At 39.4% G+C, this 21801-nt stretch overlaps 1 protein-coding gene across 1 annotated transcript in view; it reads left to right on the top strand.

Moving 5' to 3' along the window:
- DHX36 (DEAH-box helicase 36) overlaps positions 1-14772 on the top strand; it is a 37852-nt gene extending 23080 nt beyond the window's left edge. The window contains exons 15-25 of the mRNA XM_075202021.1: positions 47-190; positions 1291-1408; positions 1494-1592; positions 1835-2008; positions 3636-3722; positions 3966-4049; positions 4194-4293; positions 4368-4458; positions 4976-5096; positions 5360-5512; positions 13577-14772. Coding sequence (XP_075058122.1) covers positions 47-190; positions 1291-1408; positions 1494-1592; positions 1835-2008; positions 3636-3722; positions 3966-4049; positions 4194-4293; positions 4368-4458; positions 4976-5096; positions 5360-5512; positions 13577-13762 — 1357 coding nt within the window. The 3' untranslated portion in view covers positions 13763-14772. The remainder of the gene's footprint in view (positions 1-46; positions 191-1290; positions 1409-1493; positions 1593-1834; positions 2009-3635; positions 3723-3965; positions 4050-4193; positions 4294-4367; positions 4459-4975; positions 5097-5359; positions 5513-13576) is intronic.
- Positions 14773-21801: the final 7029 nt, after the last annotated feature.

The following is a 21801-nucleotide window of genomic DNA, read 5'->3' as shown; positions in this document are numbered from 1 at the left end:
CTTCTATAATTGTATTGTAGACTTTTGATGTTTTATTGTGTTTTAGTATTACCATAGATGATGTGGTTCATGTGATAGATGGAGGCAAAATAAAGGAGACACACTATGACACCCAAAATAACATCAGCACCATGACTGCGGAATGGGTTAGCCATGCTAATGCCAAGCAGAGGAAAGGACGTGCTGGCAGGTTTGTTTATGTAGATATTCTGCTGTGTGTGTGTGTAGTATATATTAATTTTGTATTTGGACAGTGCAGAGCATCCATGGTTTCTATACTATAGAAATGGGGGCGTATATGTGTGTATATATTTTAATGTTCTGCTGTGGCCAAGCCAGGGCGCCTATCCAATACACTTTTATTAACACATTGCACTGAGATGCCTGCTGTTCTGTTAGTGTGGGCTTTAGCTTCTTCTGGTAGTCTCCAGTGTGGTACTAATTAATAAAAAGCCACAGAATTCAAATAAATGCACCTTTCACCCCAGCTTCTTATTTACCATGGTCTTTCTAGTAATGTAACTTACCAGGATCAGTTAAATACTAATAATTTAGATATCATCCAAGACTTGGTTTATTTGTTCTGCCACTGCAGCCAACCCCTGCGGAGGTCTCTCTCTCCCCTTTCTGTGGGCTTGGTTAAACATAAACTGAGGCTAGCAGGCAGTGGGGGATAGAGGGAGGAGCGAAGACTTGGATAACTAAAGTTCTTAAAGTGCCAGATCATCCTGTCTCTACTCTATACCTTAGTGTCCCCAATAGACTAAAAAAAAAAAGGATTTTACGCAAGTATAAAAATCCTATTGTGCCATTAATTTGGGTGCTCTTGGAGGCTAAGCTACTGAAAAGCATACATTATGAGCAAAAGATTTCTAGTGTGAGGAAAAGGGGACTGACCTACATAAGACACGTATCTGAAACATTATTTGGAAATTTTGGTGAATCAAACTGACTGTAACAAGACAAAAAATACATGTAAATAAAAATAATAAAAACACTTGGCGCTATCTCACCCAGGTGCCACATGTGTCTATGTAGTTAATATGCCCCCAAACAATCTGTAGACAGATATTTAATAAATAGACCCTAAGAATACTTTTTCATACTGTAGTCTAAACGTAAACTTAAGGACCATTCTAATAACACTTTGTCCTTTGCATTAGTTTTCATACATGAACCAAGTCAACTTGCTACAATACAATGCTGACTTTTTGAAAATATTTTAAGAAATAAGAGATTACAGAGTATTCGTTCACATCCCAACCAGAATTGTGTACTATTTTCTTACAGAGTAAAGCCAGGGTACTGCTACCACTTATATAACAGCCTGAGGGATAGTCTGCTTGATGATTACCAGATGCCAGAGATTGTACGGACACCCTTGGAAGAGCTCTGCCTTCATATCAAGGTATAAATCTATGCATGAGACTTTCTCATAGTTTGTGTTGTCACAATAACGGCATTAATCATTTGGTACTTTATTCTATTACTAGATCTTAAAGCTTGGAGGTATTGGCTCTTTCCTTAGAAAGCTAATGGATCCACCATCACGGGAAGCGATATGCCTGGCCATAAATCATCTTACAGAGCTGGTATTTACTGGTTAATACACACCTAATCATACAGTGTGTGTGTGTATATAAATATTATGCACCATGGGAAACACACATAGTTTACAAACAGAATAACTTGCAACTAAAGTAACTGTTGAGAAGATTTTTACATCATTTTTTTTTTTTAATTCCCTTCTCTCACAGAACAGCTCTATATTTTAGAAGTTGTAAAGGAACAATGAAACAAATTCCACAAGTAACAATATTCCATTAATTTACAGAATGCTCTAGATAAGCGAGAAGAACTGACTCCACTTGGTTTTCACTTGGCGCGGTTGCCCGTTGAGCCACACATTGGCAAGATGATTCTCTTTGGAGCCCTATTCTGTTGTTTGGACCCAGTCTTAACAATTGCAGCAAGTCTCAGCTTTAAAGACCCATTTACTATTCCTTTGGTATGCAATCACATCTAACAAATATTTGAACCTTTTTTTTTTATTTTATTTTTTTTATACAGCTTCAATCTCCTTTTATGTCTTTTTTAACCTGTTAACTTCCTCCTGCCATGGTAGGACTGGTCTTTCTGTTTTAAGGGATTAATATTTGAAGTAGAGGCACTTCTGCAACCCCAAGAATTCTGAATTTATACGTTCAATATGCCTGCATGTACAGTAAGCAGCGTTAAATGTATCAATGCTAGTATGGCAGGAACCTGGCATTCACATTGCCTGCTATGTGTAGGACTACGATAAAAGCCTAGTCTGAGATATGCCAGTATACAGTGCTAGCATTGCACTACCCATGCATAAGGCTGTTGCCAGTCATACGGGACACAAATATAATAATGAAAAAGTAATGATGTGTTTTGGGATATTGACAGACCTCTTTGTGTTTTAGTTGCATTCCACTAGGCTGTGGGCATAGGTTTTAATTTTTTTGTTTTTCCCTGAGGTCTGTGTGTAAGTTGGTTTAATTCTTTGCTCTAGCCCTTCCCTCCTAAATGTATAAGCAGTTTGAATAGGTTATGGAATGTGGATGGTGTATGAGTGGTGGTTGTCACTAGTGGAAGAAAGGAAGTTGGAAAGAAAGACTTGTTGCAGTAAATTGTTCAGCTGCATATTCACACAGTCGTAGCAAATTGAGGTTATGCCTTAAATAAGGTGGGGTCTGGCTGCACGCTGTTGCTCCACTGCTTTTGGATATCCATATGGTCTGTGTTGTTTATTACATACTGTTAGCTAAATAAAAGCATTCAATCTACAGCTTTCTGCTTTTGTATGTTCTCAACTTAAATGTGCATTAGAGAGTGCATTATCCCACATATACTAGAATCAGTTTTTTGTTTTGTCCAGTGCATGAGGGAAATAAATAATAAATCAAAAAGTATTGAAAAGGATTAATCACTAGGAACTTGAAAAGGGGGGTAGCATATGATTGCACAAGATCTACAGTTGTCTACTTAAGCTGGGTACACACTACAGAATTTTCCACCAACTTTTTATGCCGAGTGATTTTACATGCCATCGATGGTCTGATCGCTCGGTCCTTGGACTGCATACACATTAGCCGTGTTTTAGACGATAAAGTGAACAGCAGCTGTCCCGTTAGCGACTTTTTACAGCTATGTTGTCGTGAGCAATGACTGTAATTTCGTACTCACTGTTGTGGATCGGTCGGAAGTTTATACACACTACGCAACGGAAACGAGATTGGAACGAAAATATTTAACAGTACGACTAACCAAATGAGGCGACAATCGTCCATTTGGGCAGACTTTCGATCATCGTGTCACTACACACACTGACCCGAATTTTGAACGAGCGGTCCTACGTCGGCTGATTGAGCCGATTATTGGGCGAAAACCGTGTAGTGTGTACCTAGCTTTACACATCACCGTACACACACACAGATATAATTTGGGTATTTGTGCAAATAGTGGAATACAAGTGAAGTGCTCCTTAGTTGTTGTGGGGTTTGTTTGTTGTTTGCTTTGTTTTGGTTTTTTTATTACATTTTCACCTTCACGAAACAAAAAGTAGACTCACCCTTTACTTGTTTGTGTATTTATTTTCTTATTTTAAGGGTAAGGAGAAATTAGCAGATGCAAGAAGAAAGGAATTGTCCAGGAATACTAAAAGTGACCATCTGACAGTTGTCAACGCACTCTCGGTGAGCTGTGGCACACTTCATATTTTTTTGTGGCTGGGCTCTTTTTTTTTTTTTTTTTTTTTTTTCCCCCCCTTAAGTTTAATATTTTGTGTCCTAGAAAGATGGTGATAGTTTCTCAATAGGACTAATTCAGATTGTTATTATATCATTCTGTTGGTGAGCTATTTTTTTTACATAGTAATTTTTATTATGGAGTATTTTATCTGTGTATGCTTTAATGTGCCTGCCTGCCTGCTTTCTTAGGGTTGGGAGGAATCGAAACGATGTGGAGTTAGAGCAGAGAGGGACTATTGCTGGGACAACTTTCTGTCTGCAAATACACTCAAGGTAATGTCTGAAATATTCCTGCTTATAAAGTGGCATGCAAGCACTTTCTGTCAGAGGCATATTATCCATCACACTTTACTGCAATTCTAAGCTCCTTTCCTTTTCCTGTTTGTCTATTAATCTAACAGTCCCTTTGTTCCTCAGATGTTGAGTAACATGAAAGGGCAGTTTGCTGAACATCTGTTAGGAGCAGGCTTTGTCAGTAGTAGGAACCCAAAGGATCCGAAATCTAATATTAATTCAGGTACTTGAGAATGCCACATGGCAGCTTGTATTATTATTGTTACTGTTCTGTTTAACTATGTGTTTGGTTTTTAGATAATGAAAAGCTCATTAAGGCTGTAATCTGTGCTGGGTTGTATCCAAAAGTGGCTAAGATTCGACCTAGCTTCAGTAAACGACGACAAACGTAAGTTTTTTTCAAAATTATTTCTACATTTTGTAGGTAGCTTAAATGCAATTTCTTATTTTATTCATTCGACAGCTACATTTTACATTTATTTTTAGTTTCTAATACACTTTTAAGTTAATTTAGCCATGATAATACTGAGTGACATACACAGTGTACTGTATAGATTGACCATATGTATCAGTTATACTGTTGAAACTCAGGGCCATGCTTTTTGTATGTGCTCAGTGTGTTCAGAAAGTTGCACATGTAGTGTCTGAAAACTGAATGTAAAATAAATCCTCAGGTTGTGTAGTATTATTCATAATGAGGAACTGTATTGTCTTTATGCACACATAATTAACAGAAAGGGTTATTAATGGCTTTGTGTGCAACTATATACAGTTTAGTTTATATTTCTTGGCATTTCTGCTGAAGTCACCACTAACAGGAAAATGTATTTGTTATTTTATAAACACAAAAGTGTATGTAGTAAAATGTGTTATATCAATTTCTATTATAATGTCTTTTTTTCTAGAGCGAAGGTCTATACAAAATCAGATGGCAAGGTCAGCATTCACCCCAAGTCTGTCAATGTGGAAGAGACGGAATTTCATTACTCCTGGCTTGTCTATCACCTGAAGATGAAAACCAGTAGTGTAAGGATTTTCTTCTCGTCGTTTCAGGCAGGGTTTAATGTGACATTTGTGTTAAATGGTCTTGTCTTGAAGTACGATGACTTATTTAATATATTTCTTTACCAAATGTACATTTGTCATGATTTCAATATACATATTTAGATACAGTAAGTTCTACAAACTAATGAGAATGATGCCTACAAACGTGGTCTAGATTCACTATATAGATTTTGACAGCATAAGTTTCCCATCACTAATTCTTGCTTTTGCCAATAAATGTACAGATTTACCTATATGACTGTACAGAAGTCTCTCCATACTCACTCCTTTTCTTCGGGGGAGATATCTCCATCCAGAAAGACAAAGAACAGGACACTGTTGCTGTGGACGAATGGATTGTCTTTCAGTCTCCTGCGCGGATTGCACACCTAGTCAAGGTAATGCCGCAGAAAATAGAAACAATTGTAAAAAGAAATGTATAGGATTTCCATTTCTCTTTCATCCTATCTGGGGGACACTGCTACCATGTGTTATACGAGGGGAGCATGGTGATGGCATTCAACTAGTGAACTTGCTAAATGTATCAATGCTGACAGTCCCCTCCTTTCTGCAACACCCTGTAGCTCCTCAGTTTAGTTTAAGTGCCCAAGGGAGTTGTGCTTATTTTTGTTTTACTAGCATAGCTTTAGCTATATTTTTTTTTTTTTTAGAAATAGTTTTTTTTTTTTTTAGAAATCCAGTATTTTTTATTGGAAATTTTCAAGGTACATACATACCAACAACAAAACAAAAAAATAAACAAATACAGAAGAAAGAAAATACAGTCGCAAATATGTCAATATTGAATATAAAATATTGGTTAAATTGTAAGACACCAGTATCGCATAATGATAACATTTGTACAATACTTAATTAGGAATATACATCGTAAATACTCTTGCATACGTACTCTGCAGAGGCGGGGCTCTGCTTTTTGTTATCAACTTTATTATTGTTATTATGTAATCCAGGGGAACCAGACCCTCATGTATTTGGGACATCATGACTAGAGGATACAAAATAAAATGGAGACTCCACCCACCTGTACCATATATTCTCAAACTTTGGCAATGCCTGCCTGCTCGTGTAAACAAATCTTTCATGCCCTATAGTGGCATTTACCAGGATTTTCCAACTCTTAATTGTGGGGCTCGTCGAGGCTAACCATAAGCGGGCTATGCTAACCTTAGCCACCATAAACAACTGGGAAATATAAATTTTTGTCATCTTGTTGACCTTTCCCTTCAGACGGAGCCCAAATAAACAAGTGGCCGATGACCTAAGTGGGACTTCAATTCCCGTTTTTTGAACACATCGTATGACTCTTCGCCAGAAGTTTTGTATACAGGGACATTCCCAAATGAGATGCCAGAAATTGCCATTTTCCGAACTACATTTTGGACATTTAGAAGTGCTATCAGGGCGGAACTTAGCCAGCCTAATAGGAGTCAAGTAGGCCCTATGCAGAATGAACACCTGTATTTGCTGGAATTTTAATGATGCTGTGTAGCCACTAGTGCTATCCGTGACCATCCCCCATTCTTTGTCTGTTAAGGGACCAATATCTATTTCCCATTGATTTCTCAGGTCATTCAAGTCATTTACAGTGGATTCATACAAAAGACAGGAGTACATACATGAAATCAGACCCCTGTTGCTCAAAGCCTGTAACTGCTTTCTCAGTGGGGCTATGGCAACCACTGGTGACTCCCCTTTGAATTGTGTGTACATGGCATGTCTCAGTTGGAGGTAGGAAAAGAACATTGTTCTAGGCACAGAAAATTCCCTGGACAACTGTTCAAAAGATTTAAGAACATTTACTTCATACAGTTGACCTACAGCCACTACACCATACCGGGACCACCGCCTGGACCCCACCACTGTGGCCAACTCCCTCAATCTCCTCGCCCCCCAAATAGGAGTACATGGATCTATATCTGTGAATCCCACCATTTTATTACTGACTGCCCAAATCTTAATTGCCTGAATCAGGAGCGGAGAAGCCTGTGGGCCGAGCCTCCCGGACAACAGTGCCTGCAAAGGCGTATGATTGGCATTGAATTGATGAACTAATATCCAGTGTAGATCCTGGTAACCCGGATCGGAAATCCATGACTTGAGGTGGGTCAGTTGAGAAGCAATATAGTACAATTTTAAATTTGGAAACGCAAGACCACCACCAGCCCTGGACCTGCACAACGAGCTAAGCTTAACCTTAGCCCTCCCCCCTCCCCAGACCAGAGAGGTCAAATAACGGTCAACACTGCGAAAGAAAGAGGGTGGGATATATATAGGTGATTGCTGAAGTATATATAAAAACCTTGGCTGCACCACCATCTTAATTAAGTTTATCCTGCCAGACACAGAAAGAGGGAGCTTCCTCCACACATGTATTTTTGATTTAAGATATTCAACTTGAGGCTGTAAATTTAGTTCCATAAATTCTGAGGGGGTGTTAGTGATCCACAATCCCAGGTACTTAAATTTTGGTGTCCACCTCAGTTGGAGATCTTTTAGTGGAGTAATTGGACATTTCCAACCCACTGGGAACACACTGGACTTATCCCAATTGATTTTCAGACCAGAGAATACCCCAAAACAATCAACCACCCTCAGGAGAGTACCCAGAGACTCTTTATGGTCAGCAAGGAACAGCAGCATATCATCAGCGTATAACGCCACCTTATCTTCCCTATGCTCTGATTGAAGTCCCTTAATATCTTTATTATTACGAATAAGGCAGGCCAGTGGTTCTATTGCTAGTGCGAACAAAGCAGGAGACAGTGGGCATCCCTGTCTAGTGCCTCTTTCCAATTTAAATGGCTGGGAGAGGTGGCCATTTACACATACCCGAGCTACAGGATGTGAATAAAGTAACTTAACCCATTTTATGAAGTTGGAACCCACCCCGAAACGGGACAACACCTCCCACAGGTACAGCCACTCCACCGAGTCGAACGCCTTAGCCGCGTCGAGGGATACCACCACTTCACTCTCCTCAGGAGGCGACCGCACCTGTAGGAGGGTATATAACCTCCTAAGGTTAATAGATGTGGACTTGCCCGGCTTTAGAAATAGTTTTTACTTTTTGTTCTATCTTTATCTGAGAAGTGTGCTCTAGAGAAAGAGAGCACACTCCTATTAATGCAGCCACACTACAACTGTCTTTTGTGAGAGCTGGAGGGCTCTGACAGCACCTGCAGTGTTTTCAGTGCTGACAGGCGGCTTGATGAAGCCGCTGTCACACTGACAGCTATCCAACATACCGGCGCTGCCTTGAGAGGCATAGAGCGCTGATAATCAGAGCAATGGCGGTCGCCAACCTGCTGGACTATCCTAAGTTCTCCTCCCTCAGAGAAAGGAGGGGAGAATCTTGTTTAAGCTGCACCAATTCATCAGGATAAAAACAGAGGATAGAAAATGGCTGTGGGCTGTCTATGGAATCAATGGCTGTTTCTTCCTATTTTAAACAGGCAGGGAAGCTCGGGGGCAGAGCTAATGCATATTGAGCTCCCCCACCTCTGTTTGGATTTTTGGACTCTTCCATTTGAGCGCCAAGAGATTGCCTGGGAAGACAGCAGACTCTCCTCAGCCTGATATCGGGGACACTGCTGCATATCTTGTGTAACTGTAATTCTATTGCTGTGTGTGTGTGTTCCATTCAAAATATGTCTGAACAAGTGAAATATTTTGCACGTGGTGCTTTTCCCTTATCAAAGTGTAATGTTAAGTTGTGAATTGAACAAAAGGACCCGGGGGCGCTTTGTACTGACTGTGACGCAGGGGCACAGACTACGCAGGCCCAGAGTAATGTATTACCTCTACCAGAGGAATCGGCATAAGCATCTTCTCTGGCGCAGTCGGTTACTACACTGGTCCAACTGCATATTAAGCCTACAGGGCTACCAGCAGTTTCCGCAGTTCTCCTCTCCTTTTTCAGTAGAAACTGCCCTCCCTGTGACAGTAGGGATATCCAGGGATACCCTGGATACCCACGGCCCTGGAAGAATCCCATAGATATCAGGGCATTGACGACCTGGTTTTGGCAGTGAGATAAGCCTTTAAGGTTTTGGATGAACCCAGGAATTATCATTGTGTCTGTAAGTTGTACATTGGTTGGTTTGAGATCCATAAATTGTCAGTGGTTTCTTTTCATCTGGACGGGTTGTTGGCTTTCCTGCAAAAGACGGCTGGATAAGGGTTTGCAGCTCACTTCCCTTAAAGGACAGGTTTCGTCCTTATCTTATATATTTTTAGAAACGTTTAGCTCTTTTGCCGGATGTCCATACTTTTTTACAAGGTGTTTTACATGTCTAGCCCTCATTTATCTCTCAGGTAGCTCCATAGGATCTCAATTTAGTTCTTTTGGCTTTGCAGAAATATCAGTTTGAACCATTAGAGCCGGTTTCTTTGAAGCTTCTGACCTAGAAGGTATCCTTTTTGTTGGCTATTTTGTCTGCTCCGAAGAGTCTTTGAATTGGCGGCTCTTTCTTGTCGATCTCCCTTCTTGGTTTATCATGATGATAGGGCGGTTTTATGTACCTTGCCATCATTTCAGCCTAAAGTAGTGACTAAATTTCACATTAACCAGGATTTTGGCATTCCTGCCTTAACTTGTGACAGGTCTTCGGGCCAGCAGAGTTCTAGCCCTCTGTTAGATGTGGTTAAGTCCTTGCGGGTTTATGTAGAACGTACAGCTTCTGTACGCAAGACGGACTCGCTTCTGGTGCTTTTATGATGTTCGGAAGCGTGGAAACAGAAACAGGCGATTGCCAGATGGATTACAGAAACTATCCGTCAGGCTTATATTTTGAGTGGATCTCCCGTTCCAGATGGTCTCATGGCCCATTCGAACAGATCAGTTAGCACTTTTTGGGCAGCAAGACATGGGGCTTCGGTTGAACAGTTGTGCAGGGCTGCTACCTGGTCTTCCATCCATACTTTCACCAATTTCTACAGGTTCAATGTTTTTGCGTCTAAAGACACCAGTTTTGGCTCATCATGAGCATTCCCACCCATAGGGGCAGCTTTGGGACTTCCCCAAGGTGAGCAGAATCCCCCAATTGTAGTGCAAGTGAAAAGGTGATTTTTGTACTTAACGTAAAATCTTTCACCAAGCCCAGTTGGGGGACACTGCACTCCCACCCTTTGTGCTGACAGTTCTATTTGTTCTGTTGATTGTGTTTCGCCCGCTCTTGCGGCTTAGTTATTTACTGGACATGGTAGTATAAAATAAAGTCAAGGATAGCAAATGGTGCATATTAAGGTATGACAGGATAGATGGCTTTTTTTTTACTATGCCCATTACTCATATAACCACTGCATACTTTTTTTTTTTCTATTATTTTTTTAACTTCTCAACATTTATGTGGTATCGCCCAAAGCTTATGCGAGTGAGTGGACTTTAGAAATATACTGCTAAGCAAATTTGTTTGTATTGGAAATCATATTTTCCAGAATTGTATCTTTGATGAACAAAACCAACAACCTGGCCATTGGTAGATGGAGCATTGTCACATTCTGGCCCATCATGTTCCATCTCTTTGCCAACAACTATAGATTTAGCTATGCTGCATCCACTCCTTGTGGAAAACCTGCCTTCTCTGTGACTCAGTTGTCTTTTTATTACATTGGTTGAAGTGTGCCTAGAGATATGTTTTCCTCCACATGTTCAACTGGAAGGTGAAATTTGCTTCCTATTATATAAAGCTGAGATATCTGGGACCTCCTTAGTGGCAGTTCCTTTTATTGGAAGGAAAATGATGTGCACCCTCTTGCCAAAAAGGGAACGAGCTCATAAATAACGCTCCTCTCTTTCTCCTGAAATAATCTTATGCAAAATTAAATATTTTATGAACTTCAGCAAAAGAAGTGGCAGTGGACATCTACTCTGTACTTGGCAAGGAATGGCCTCAATCCACCCAACTCCTCTCATATTTTGATCCCTGCAGATGCTGCAGTCTTAGCCCACAAATTCAGCACATCCTTATAAAATTAGGTGTGCTTGCACAAATGTAGGAGCTTGAACTAACCAAAGAGCTTTTTGCTTGCACTTTTGCCGTATGTAAATTGCCTTTATTTTCTAACATGGCACAAAATACATATGCTTCCAATACTGCAAAATGTAAATTGACCTAGCCATATAGCAATTTCTTAACTATCCTGACAAAATTAAAATCTGATCACAAAATGTCAATTACTGTAATCAAACTTCAGTACTAGGCAGTAGAAGACCAAACCACTGTAAATAACAGTAGACAAAATATTTTTCCAAAAAGGTTGGTTTGTTTAATTTAGGGGTATCTTGGCAAAAAGGGTGAATACGTATATCGTCAATTATGATACTTTTTTTCCTGTGTGTATCATCATCAGCTATTTATATAGCGCCACTAATTTCGCAGCGCTGTACAGAGAACTCACTGGAGCGTACAGTCTAAATTCCCTAACACACATACACACAGACAGACAGGCTAGGGTCAATTTGTTAGCAGCCAATTAACCTACCAGTATGTTTTTAGAGTGTGGATGGAAACCACGCAAACACGGGGAGAACATACAAACTCCTCACAGATAAGGCCATGGTCGGGAATTGAACTAATGACCCCAGTACTGTAAGGCAGAAGTGCTAACCACTACGCCACCGTGCTGCCCCACATGTATGTTTAAAAAAAACTTTAGTTATTTGGTTAACTACTGGGGCACAATAAATATGGGGCAAGGGCACAGCATATGCTAAAAAAAATAAATATATGTACACATACCCTGTAAACAGATATTGGCATATATCCATATAGATATATCTATATGTAGATAGATATAGCTATATCTCCAAGGCTAAATATAGGAATCAAGGAATAGTGCTAAAGACTATGGTTTCATATTATGGTTAAGGTTTTGTACGAGGATTATTGAAGTGGAATATATGAAACAAGTTGTAAAAGGTTTTCTGTTTACAATTTGGGAATAATTTGGAGTTTATGTAAAATATGTTTACTATAGTATACAGCTGGGCTTTGGGCCACTCTACTTTTCCCACTCTGTTGTTTTGATTGGCCATGAGAGTAATTAGATGACCAACAGGTCGTCCCCTTGTTTGTTTGGGAATCTGCCTCCCAATGGACAGCAAAATGCAATCTGTCCGATCATTCCCACAAGCCAAATAATAGCAATGATGCTTCAACCTAATGGTTGAGTCCAACATAGACAGTGACTACCTGGAAGCCGTAGTAACAGTTACACTTGTGAAAGACAAAGGGTCACAAAAAGATTGTTCCTTTTCTATTTGCAGAGATAGTATACAGATGTTCAAATTGTGATAGACATCTCAGCTTGGCTGATTTTAAGTGAGAATGAGTGAAGTTTTATTTGTTAGTTTGTTTTTTGCATATGGTAAAATTGTACAGCATGTAGAATATGGAATTTTGTATACGCTTCTGCAAATTACATTGTGGAGAAGCCTCCTAAAATATGAAGGAAGTGTGTGAAACCCATCCTAGTTCAGTGTTTATATGCATAGATACCTGGACAATAATAGGGCATCTCCACAAGTGGATGGGTGAGACAACAGGATGGATATTCAGACAGGCAAATATTCACGTTAATCCTATCCCATACTGAGTGAACGTTATCATAAGGATTGTGTAAGATGTTGGTCTGTGTTTCTAGCCATGGGAGAAAGTCTAGATGGACCTCTTCAAAGGAGATATTTTCAATATCAGCCCGGATTTTACATGCCAAAATACAATTTAATGAAAAATACCCACCCCTTGTCCTCCAGAAGTCGTTGATCTCCTGAGTGTGGGTTTCTTAACTTCCCATGTAAAATTGTGATACTAGGGAGTTAAAAGTTCAGTTGGGGAGTTGCACTGGTAATACCTGGAACAAGTATAATTGGAAGGGTAATATATTCATTTTAACTGCATTTATTCTGAAGGCTGTCAGAAAATTATATTTTAATACATAATACAAAAAATAATGGCAACCTTGACTAGTGCCATTTCCCAGCTTGAACAAAATTGTGATTGTTTACCATGAATGAGGATAAAAGGTTAAAATATAGCACTTTTATAGGTTGAAGTAATTCACTATTAAGCCCGAATACCTTTCGTGTGTGTAGCATAAAGATAAAAATCTTTGAAATATATATAAATTGGCAGTTTACTTCTGTATGTCTTCAGCATTTGTTTGTCACTGTTCTAAGATTTGAATTTGGCTCATAGCATTGGGCATCTACTTTAAAATATTCATTAAACATATGTCGCCACTTAATATGGAATCATTTAAGGACAAGAAAAAATGTATTGTTATTTTTTTTGTAGAGAGCATGATTAGAGTCTTTAGAAATCCTTTATATCTTGAAGACAGGTCCTCTTTAAGCCTGCAATAGACCATCAATTTCAAGTGAGAGAACATGAATAGGAATGTGTTCATTTATACATTTGCCTTGTCCTTTTATATTGTAGGATTTGAAGACAGAGCTTGATGCCCTTTTGCAACACAAAATTGAAAAGCCTCAGCCTGTGGACTGGAATGAAACCAAATCACGAGACTGTGCTGTTCTCTCGGCTATCATTGATCTGATAACTACACAAGAGAGTGGAGAAGCCAAGAACTTTGCCCCTCGATTCCAGGATGGGTATTCTAGGTGACACTGCCAGATATATTACTGCAAATAAAGACTGACATACAAACCTAGTTCTATGTGCGCATGTGGTCTGCCGCTAGTAATACCATGGACCGATTTGCTTTATGGAAGTAACTGTCACAACATAAAATGTAATACATTTCCAGGCTGAACTGCTATAGGTTTGTGTGGTGAGCTTCATAATATACTTCTCTATGGAATGGCATTACTTTGCTAAAAAGTATGTTTGACTGTAGTAAGTGCCAGCAGAAATGCATTGAGCAGATGTTAAATAGATGAGGATCTAACAGGATTTTAGTCCCTTTCTAGCAAAAAAAAAAAATGTTGTTGTTTTTTTGTTTCATTTTTAGGATAGCAACTGTAAGCCTTACCAAAGGATTGTTTAATAGGCACTATATCTGTATAAAGCTCAGATTTCTGAGTCAGTATATTCTATATGTTCAAATGAAATGTATTGTCTTTTAAATCTGCATCCTGATGTGGCCAGTAATTGTATCTAACTACTAGATACAAACATAACCACTACCATATATTTAACCATTGGTTAGATACTTTCTAGTAGATGGCACCTAACAAGAACCTTTTGCATCTGATTCTCCCATCTGCTGGACCAGCGTGTGCAATCTGTGTCCTACCCTTAAACTCAACAGCTCTTGTCAATGTCACCTAGTTTAGACTAACCGGCGCAAATAGCTTTTTCACGCTTGTGAATTCAAATTGTTGTCACCTAGATAACATCATGGTAGGTTGTCATATACCATGGACTGCATACCCGCACTTCACTAAAGATGGAGAAAATGTGTGTATATAATCAACAGTCAAATGTAGTATATTTGTTATATTTGCACATTTAACACTTACAGGTTTTTGAAAAGAAAAATGAATGGTTTCCTCTCTTGTATTGTAACATCTATAGCAGATCCCAAACTTGCTATTTATCTTGATATCAATATGGTAATACACTGCAACATCTTGTGTTTTCTGTAACCAATAAATAGTACATATTTTCAAATATGTATGAATATGATTATCCATTTTATAGAACCGGTTAATTGTGAAGTTTAAATTATCACTAGCAGGTTTGAGTATCGCATAGGACACACTGTAGGTCTGTATTTGAGCTAAGGGGAGCAAAATTAATCTTTCTTGTATCCTGTCAGTATGATCACCGATAATATTTGGGTTCAGCTTGAATATACATCTTTTTTACTACTAATAGTCACTCCAGTTAGCCTTATGTTCTTGAACTATGAGTTCTACCACCCTCACACTTTTCGCTGTATTGAGTCCTACTCTACAAATACAGAATAATAAAAATATGAACCTCATTATCAAAAAGTGTGGCGAGCTGGAAGGAACAAAAATGAAAATGGGGAATAACACATATTTTGGATGAGAATCATTTTGTTTAATATCTCTTCTTGCTTTTCCACTTGTGGGTCTCTTATATAGGATATTTATGTACACTTCCCTACCAGAGTTTTAAAAGTGAATCTATGATTCCCAACTTCAAAATACTATACATTACCATAGTTAAATGATTGTTAATTTGCTTGTGGCTGTATCTGTAATAAATACTTCAGTAGGTCTTTAATACAGATTTTCATTAATGCAGGGGAAGGGTCATGGAAGTACCACTGGTGCAGGGGCCAGCCTGCTCTCATCAGTTTGGTGGAAATAAAGCAAACAAAAACAAACCAACTTGTGGGTCCATTGTGACAGGAACTGACTTGCATGCCTGCCCACCCTACTTGTTTACATAGATGAAATTCTATGGTGGGAGAAGGGAGGGATGAAATACTATGGCTGGATTTCACTGCGTTTCATCCCATCACAAAAGGACCAGCTGACATCAGGTCAGTGATTGTCGCGTTAACACAGGTAAGAGTGTTGATGAGGACAAGGCTGGAGATCACTTTGTCATGCTGATTGAGTTAGAATAACAGACTGGAAGCTTTAAATGGAGTGTGGTGCTTGAAATCATTGTTCTGCCTCTGTTAACCATGGTTACCTGCAAGGAAACATGTGCGGTCATCATTGCTTTACACAAAAAGGGCTCCACAGGCACGGATATTGCTGCTAGTAAGATTGCACCTAAATCAACCATTTATCGGATCATCAAGAGCTTCAAAGAGAGAGGTTCAATAGTCGTGAAGGAGGCTTGAGGGCGCCCAAGAATGTCCAGCAAGCGCCAAGACCGTCTCCTAAAGTTGATTCAGCTGCTGGATCGGGGCACTACCAGTGCAGAGCTTGCTCAGGAATGGCAGCAGGCAGGTGTGAGTGCATCTGCACGCACAGTAAGGCGTAGACTTTTGGAGGATGGCCTGGTGTCAAGAAGGCCAGCAAAGAAGCCACTTCTCTCCAGGGAGAAATCAGGGACAGATTGATATTCTGCAAAAGGTACAGAGATTGAACTGCTGAGAACTGGAGTAAAGTCATTTTCTCTGATGAATCCCCTTTCAGATTGTTTGGAGTATCTGGAAAAACACTTGTCTGGAGAAGGAAAGGTGAGCGCTACCATCAGTCCTGTGTCATGCCAACAGTAAAGCATCAGCCAAGGTAGTGGGCTCACACAATTTTGCCAAAGAACACAGCCATGAATAAAGAATGGTACCAAAACATCCTGCAAGAGCAACTTCTCCTAACCATCAGTTTGGTGACGAACAATGCATTTTACAGCATGATGGAGCACCTTGCCGTAGGACAAAAGTGATAACTCAGTGGTTTGGGAATCAAAACATTGAAATTTGGGTCCAGGGCCAGGAAATTCCCCAGACATTTAATTCCATTGAAAACTTGTGGTCAATTCTCAAGAGGCGGGTGGACAAACAAAAACCCACAAATTATGACAAACTCCATGCATTGTTTAGGCAAGAATGGGCGGCCATCAGTCAGTATGTGGCCCAGAAGTTGATTTACAGCATGTCAGGGCAAATTGCAAAAAGAAGGGTCAACACTGCAAATATTGACTCTTTGCATAAACTAAATGTAATTGTCAATAATAGCCTTTCACACTTATGAAATGATTGTAATTTTACTTCAGTATACCATAGCAACATCGGACAAAAAAGGTCTAAAAACACTGAAGTCGCAGCCTTTAAGAAAGCAAATACTTGTCATTCTCAAAACTTTTGGCCATGACTAATTTGAGAGGTGGGGCCTTTGGGAATTTGGAGGCCAAATCAACACCTTGAACTCTGTCATGTTCCTGAAACAACTCCTGAGCAATATTTTTTGTGTGGCAGGGCACATCATTCTGCTGAAAGAGGCCACTGCCATCAGCAAATACAGTTGCCATGAAGGGGTGTACTTGGCCTGCAACAATATCTAGGTAGGTGGTGCAATTCAAAGCAACATCCACATGAATGCCAGGGCCAATGTTTTCAGTAGAACATTGCCAAGAGCATCACACTGCCTCCATGGGCTTGCCGCCTTCCCATAGTACATACTGGTGCCATTTCTTCCCCAGGTAAACGACGCACACGCACCCTGTTCACATGATGGTAAAGAAAATGTGATTCATCAGACCAGGCAACCTTCTTCCATTGCTCCATTTGGATTTACTGTTAGCTGCCTGTCAAGAAAACAGAAGTGCCAGAGAGAAGAGGAGCAGAAGAAAGGCAGGTAAGTTCTATTGTTAAATATTGGGGGGAGCAGGATGGAGAAGACTGGGGGGTGGAAAGTGATTAACTGGCTACTTGATGGCTGGGGGAGGAGTTGTTAATGAATTGGTTGGTTGGGGGTATTTAATGAATTGACTGAGGAGGGGGTCTGATGAATTGGCTGGGGGATCATGAATTGGCTGTGAGCTGAGCAAATGAGTGGTTGGGTGGCAAATTAAATAGATGGTGGGGGTCATAAACCTTCTGGTGGGGGTTGATAAAAATGGCTGAAGGGGGGAGCTGATGAAATAGCTTGTGGGGGGCGTGTTCTCTGTATTGTGTGGCGGTGACTAGAACCAGTGTATTAGCTTAGGGCGACTAGAACCCTTAATCGGGCCCTGTGTACACCTAAGGATCAGAGAGACTTTCCACACAATATAGAAATTGCTTTCTCTACATTTTCTAAAAAGGAACTATTGCTGGAGATTACATGCTGTTTCTGTTGCGCAACACTCCAGACTGGAGAGACTTTCCACAGGAATCAATTCAGGCAGGTGACTAAATGGATTATGAATCTAACATATTCATAATTTATCAGATATTAAGAAACTAAAGTGGCAAACAGTGGTATGAGCATAGATTTGGATTAATTAGGATTTATAGATCAGTCTCTGTATGTATGTTAGAATATAAATATGCCTTTTACAGTTACATGTGTATGACTAGTTTTAGTTAATAAAATCTAATTTAAAACCAATTCCAGGAGTTTGTAAATTCTGCTATTACCATCATAGCTTTGGAATCTATTTATACAGCACAGTCCCTGTTACGTGTTTTCAAGATGACTCTGCTTGAAAGGTGTAATTTTAACTCTGGGAGTCGCGACACTATCTCCCATTTATTTATCCAGTACGATTCTCTCCCATAATTCTGTGAAATCATAGAAAGATATTCGCTGATCTGTCAGTACATACTTAAAACCTCAATCAATTCAACTAGTATGGAAAATTCATATTAAATCTATACAAGATGGTATATGCCCACCTTTGGTGCGGTGCACTGTGGTCCATTGAGATAATGTGGCCCGCTGCATGAGGAACTAGCTTCCCTACATTGGGGCCGACAGCTCACTAGTTCCACCTCTGCCCCCCCAACTACATCATATTAATCCTCAATTGTCTAATTTAATTTTGTGCAGGAGAAATTGTGGCCATAGTTACATATCTGGTGGGATCTATTAGATTTAAAAACACAAATCACTAATATGCCACTGCCTTATGATCCAGCACCACCTGCCATGATTGCAACCAACAGAATTAGGTATGTTTTGTATCTGGAATAGTTATCTAGTCTCCTACACAGCACTACTGAAAGCTTCCACAAAACTTGGGACGCTTCATATCTGTATAACAGCTCAGTCCTTGCAGATACATCATTTGTAAACTCGCATAAGAACTAGTCAACCGAAATGGCTTTATATTACATTTGCAATTTAATTGCTCTTCTGCAGAAGATTATTAGCTATCGAAACTATAATACTATTCCTCTGTTCTCTTACCCTCCCTCTACCGCTTTTATTTATTTATTTTTTAATCGGTTTACTCAAACATAAGTTTCAATAAAAAAAAAAAAAAAGAAACCAAAATAAAACACACCTTAGCAGACATCAATCTTCCTGTGCTACAGGTCTTACTCTTGGCTACGTACATACTACTATCGCTGCTGGGGCTTGATTTAGAGGGAAACGTGTGCCTGTTTGCGTAGTGTATCTATGTGTTTTTCACACAGCATGTGCTCATACAGTGAACATATGCAACTGTGGTTATTCAGACCTGTAACTTTTTGGCGCTTTCGACTCCTTACTGCTGAAGAGTAAGGAAGGGGTGTTCTAATGTAGGCAATGTACAATAAGGGCGTGTTCAAGCAATTGCATTTGGATTCAGACAGGGAAGTAGTACTCTGATATGGTAAAAGGCAGGTTTATTTGCAGGTGGTGATGAACACCCAAGATAGCGAATTGCTTGTAATTAGAGGTTTGCAGAGGCTTATTGAGACTCCAGTAGTTGCTTGGACATAGATTTAGGATTTGCAACATAGATTTGAACTTTATTTTTTTGTACACATGTCGGGAAGTTATTCATGCTGTATTAGCTGGGTTATTCAAGTCTAAATGATGCCTTAAAGAAATTGCATTCTGCTCTTCTAAAAAAAAAAAATTTTATACATTTTTGTAAGTTTCCAGAGGCATGTTTAATTGGACGTATCTTCAACTCTGAATATGGAGTCCCTACCCATGCAATTAACAAAAAAATAAAAAAATAAAAATGCACATAAGTGTAAGTTACACCTTTCACTTTGAATCAGGCTCAGTTACAAAATGTCAGTCCTTTTGGTTGGTCCTGTTGACTTTGTTTACTCCAATATTTTTATATTTGGCTTTTGTTATTGTTTGTAATCATGTTGCTAATAATTTGTTTTTTGCAGTTATAAATAAATTGAAGAAAAAAATGGAATCAGTGAGAATATAGCGTCACTACTGGAGAGATGCTGCTCAATGTTTGTAATATGCTATAGGACAGTAGATTATAGTGGAACTTAGAACAGTCACATTATCAAGGAAGCAGCAGAGCCACATGAAAATGTATTAATATAACTATTAGTACTGAATAAATAGACTGCATCCTCATGAATAGGCTCGGACCAATAAAGGATGTATGTGTGTAGGTAATGGATGCACTTTCTATGATAATTTGGTCAACTGAGCATTTTTCCATAAAGCAAATTGATAGATATCTAAAAGGCATGAAGTAACAGTAGCGGGGGAGTAGTATGGTGAGTTCTAAAATGCTCAGCATGTCCTTTGCTGTAAAGTAGATAATCTTCTACACCAATGAATATTCATCTTCTAACCTAATTGGATAGGAAGGATTATTACACTAAAGTGCAACAAATGCTGCACTATATCTAGTTTGTATTTTGCAATATTGAGGGATCTTCCTCAAAAAAACAATGACACTTGGAGACCTCAAAAGGGAACAGATATTGCAGGTGCTGAGAAAAAAAACAAACAGTGACATGGCCAGACACATTTAGATGCAAATTATACTGTTAGGCCTTTGCAAGATCCCCTATTATTCTAAATCACAATTGCTCCATTTACACCTTTTTCAATACAGTTCACTGAAGTACTGTATTCATTAGAGGCACAAGAAGTATGGCTTTCTTCTGTCGCATCCTCTATATCTAGGAATACAACACAGATTAAGATCAGATCACATTTACAACTGAATATTTCTGGAATGCAGATAATTCCAGAGGATTCAAAAACATTTACAAATATTTGAATTTGGCTGCATGAAGAAAAGTTACTCAATTTGGTTCCTTTGGAAAACGAAAATATATGGAAACTCAAAACTTTTTGTTTTCTGCATATTTAAATATATGCTTAATGCTCTATTTAGTCACACTTTAGCCATAACTGGTGAATTTAACAATCTTGCAACTGGAAGATTTTGAGAAGATCAATTTGCTGCTTTGTATACTTAAACAATTATGGTCTATGTAAAGGGACATCAACCAGTCAAAATATTTGGTTGAAGAAGAAGGGACGTAATGTCTGTTCCATCTTCACTTCATTCCATATTTGGCCATTCTGAGTTGCCATTATGTTCATTATCATATGTGGCTGTACTATTTGTACTGTAATAATTCTGAATTATTTTTAAATGTGTAGTTATAAGCAATTTATTATCTCGAACTTAGTAAATTACAGGCTAAGTAAAATTGTTCTGGCTTCCACAGAAAAGGAAGTGCAGGTCACATTTTTTACTGCAACATCAGTCTTTGGGGTACATCAATCTTTGGGTGGAAATGTCGTCACTTAACCTGCTGACACGTCGGCATGCTAAATGCCGACACTTCCATTGTGCTGACGGGTTGACAATGTCACTAGTGTGATTAGCGACATTCACGAGGTTGCCAATCACAATGCTGACATTAAAAGAGCAATGCCGCCGCACCCGGCAGCGTTGATGTTTTAATACCGGCATTGTGATTGGCGACATGCTGACAATATGATTGCCACCGACTCTTTCAGCTCTGTATAGAGCAGGCCTGTCCAACCTGCGGCCCTCCAGATGTTTGTGAAACTACAAGTCCCAGCATGCCCTTCCAGCTATGAACAGGTTGTCTACTGGCAAAGCATGCTGGGGCTTGTAGTTTCACAACACCTGGAGGGCCGCAGGTTGGACAGGTCTGGTATAGAGGATGATTTGGTGGGTCTCCCGTCGTCACAAGCTCCTGCTGGCAGTGTTTTGGAGCCTGAAAACCGGACCATGGTAAGTAACTGTTTTGGACGGGGTTTTACTGAAGATATTTCATCCACAACTGAAAGAGCTTGCTGATGACACATGAGACATAGTAACCGCATAACTCCAAGATC

Source organism: Mixophyes fleayi, chromosome 3 (assembly GCF_038048845.1).
Source record: "Mixophyes fleayi isolate aMixFle1 chromosome 3, aMixFle1.hap1, whole genome shotgun sequence".
Classification (NCBI taxonomy): Eukaryota; Metazoa; Chordata; class Amphibia; order Anura; family Limnodynastidae; genus Mixophyes; species Mixophyes fleayi.
The sequence above is the reverse complement of the archived record's forward strand: the minus strand, read 5'-3'. Positions and strand labels throughout refer to the sequence as shown.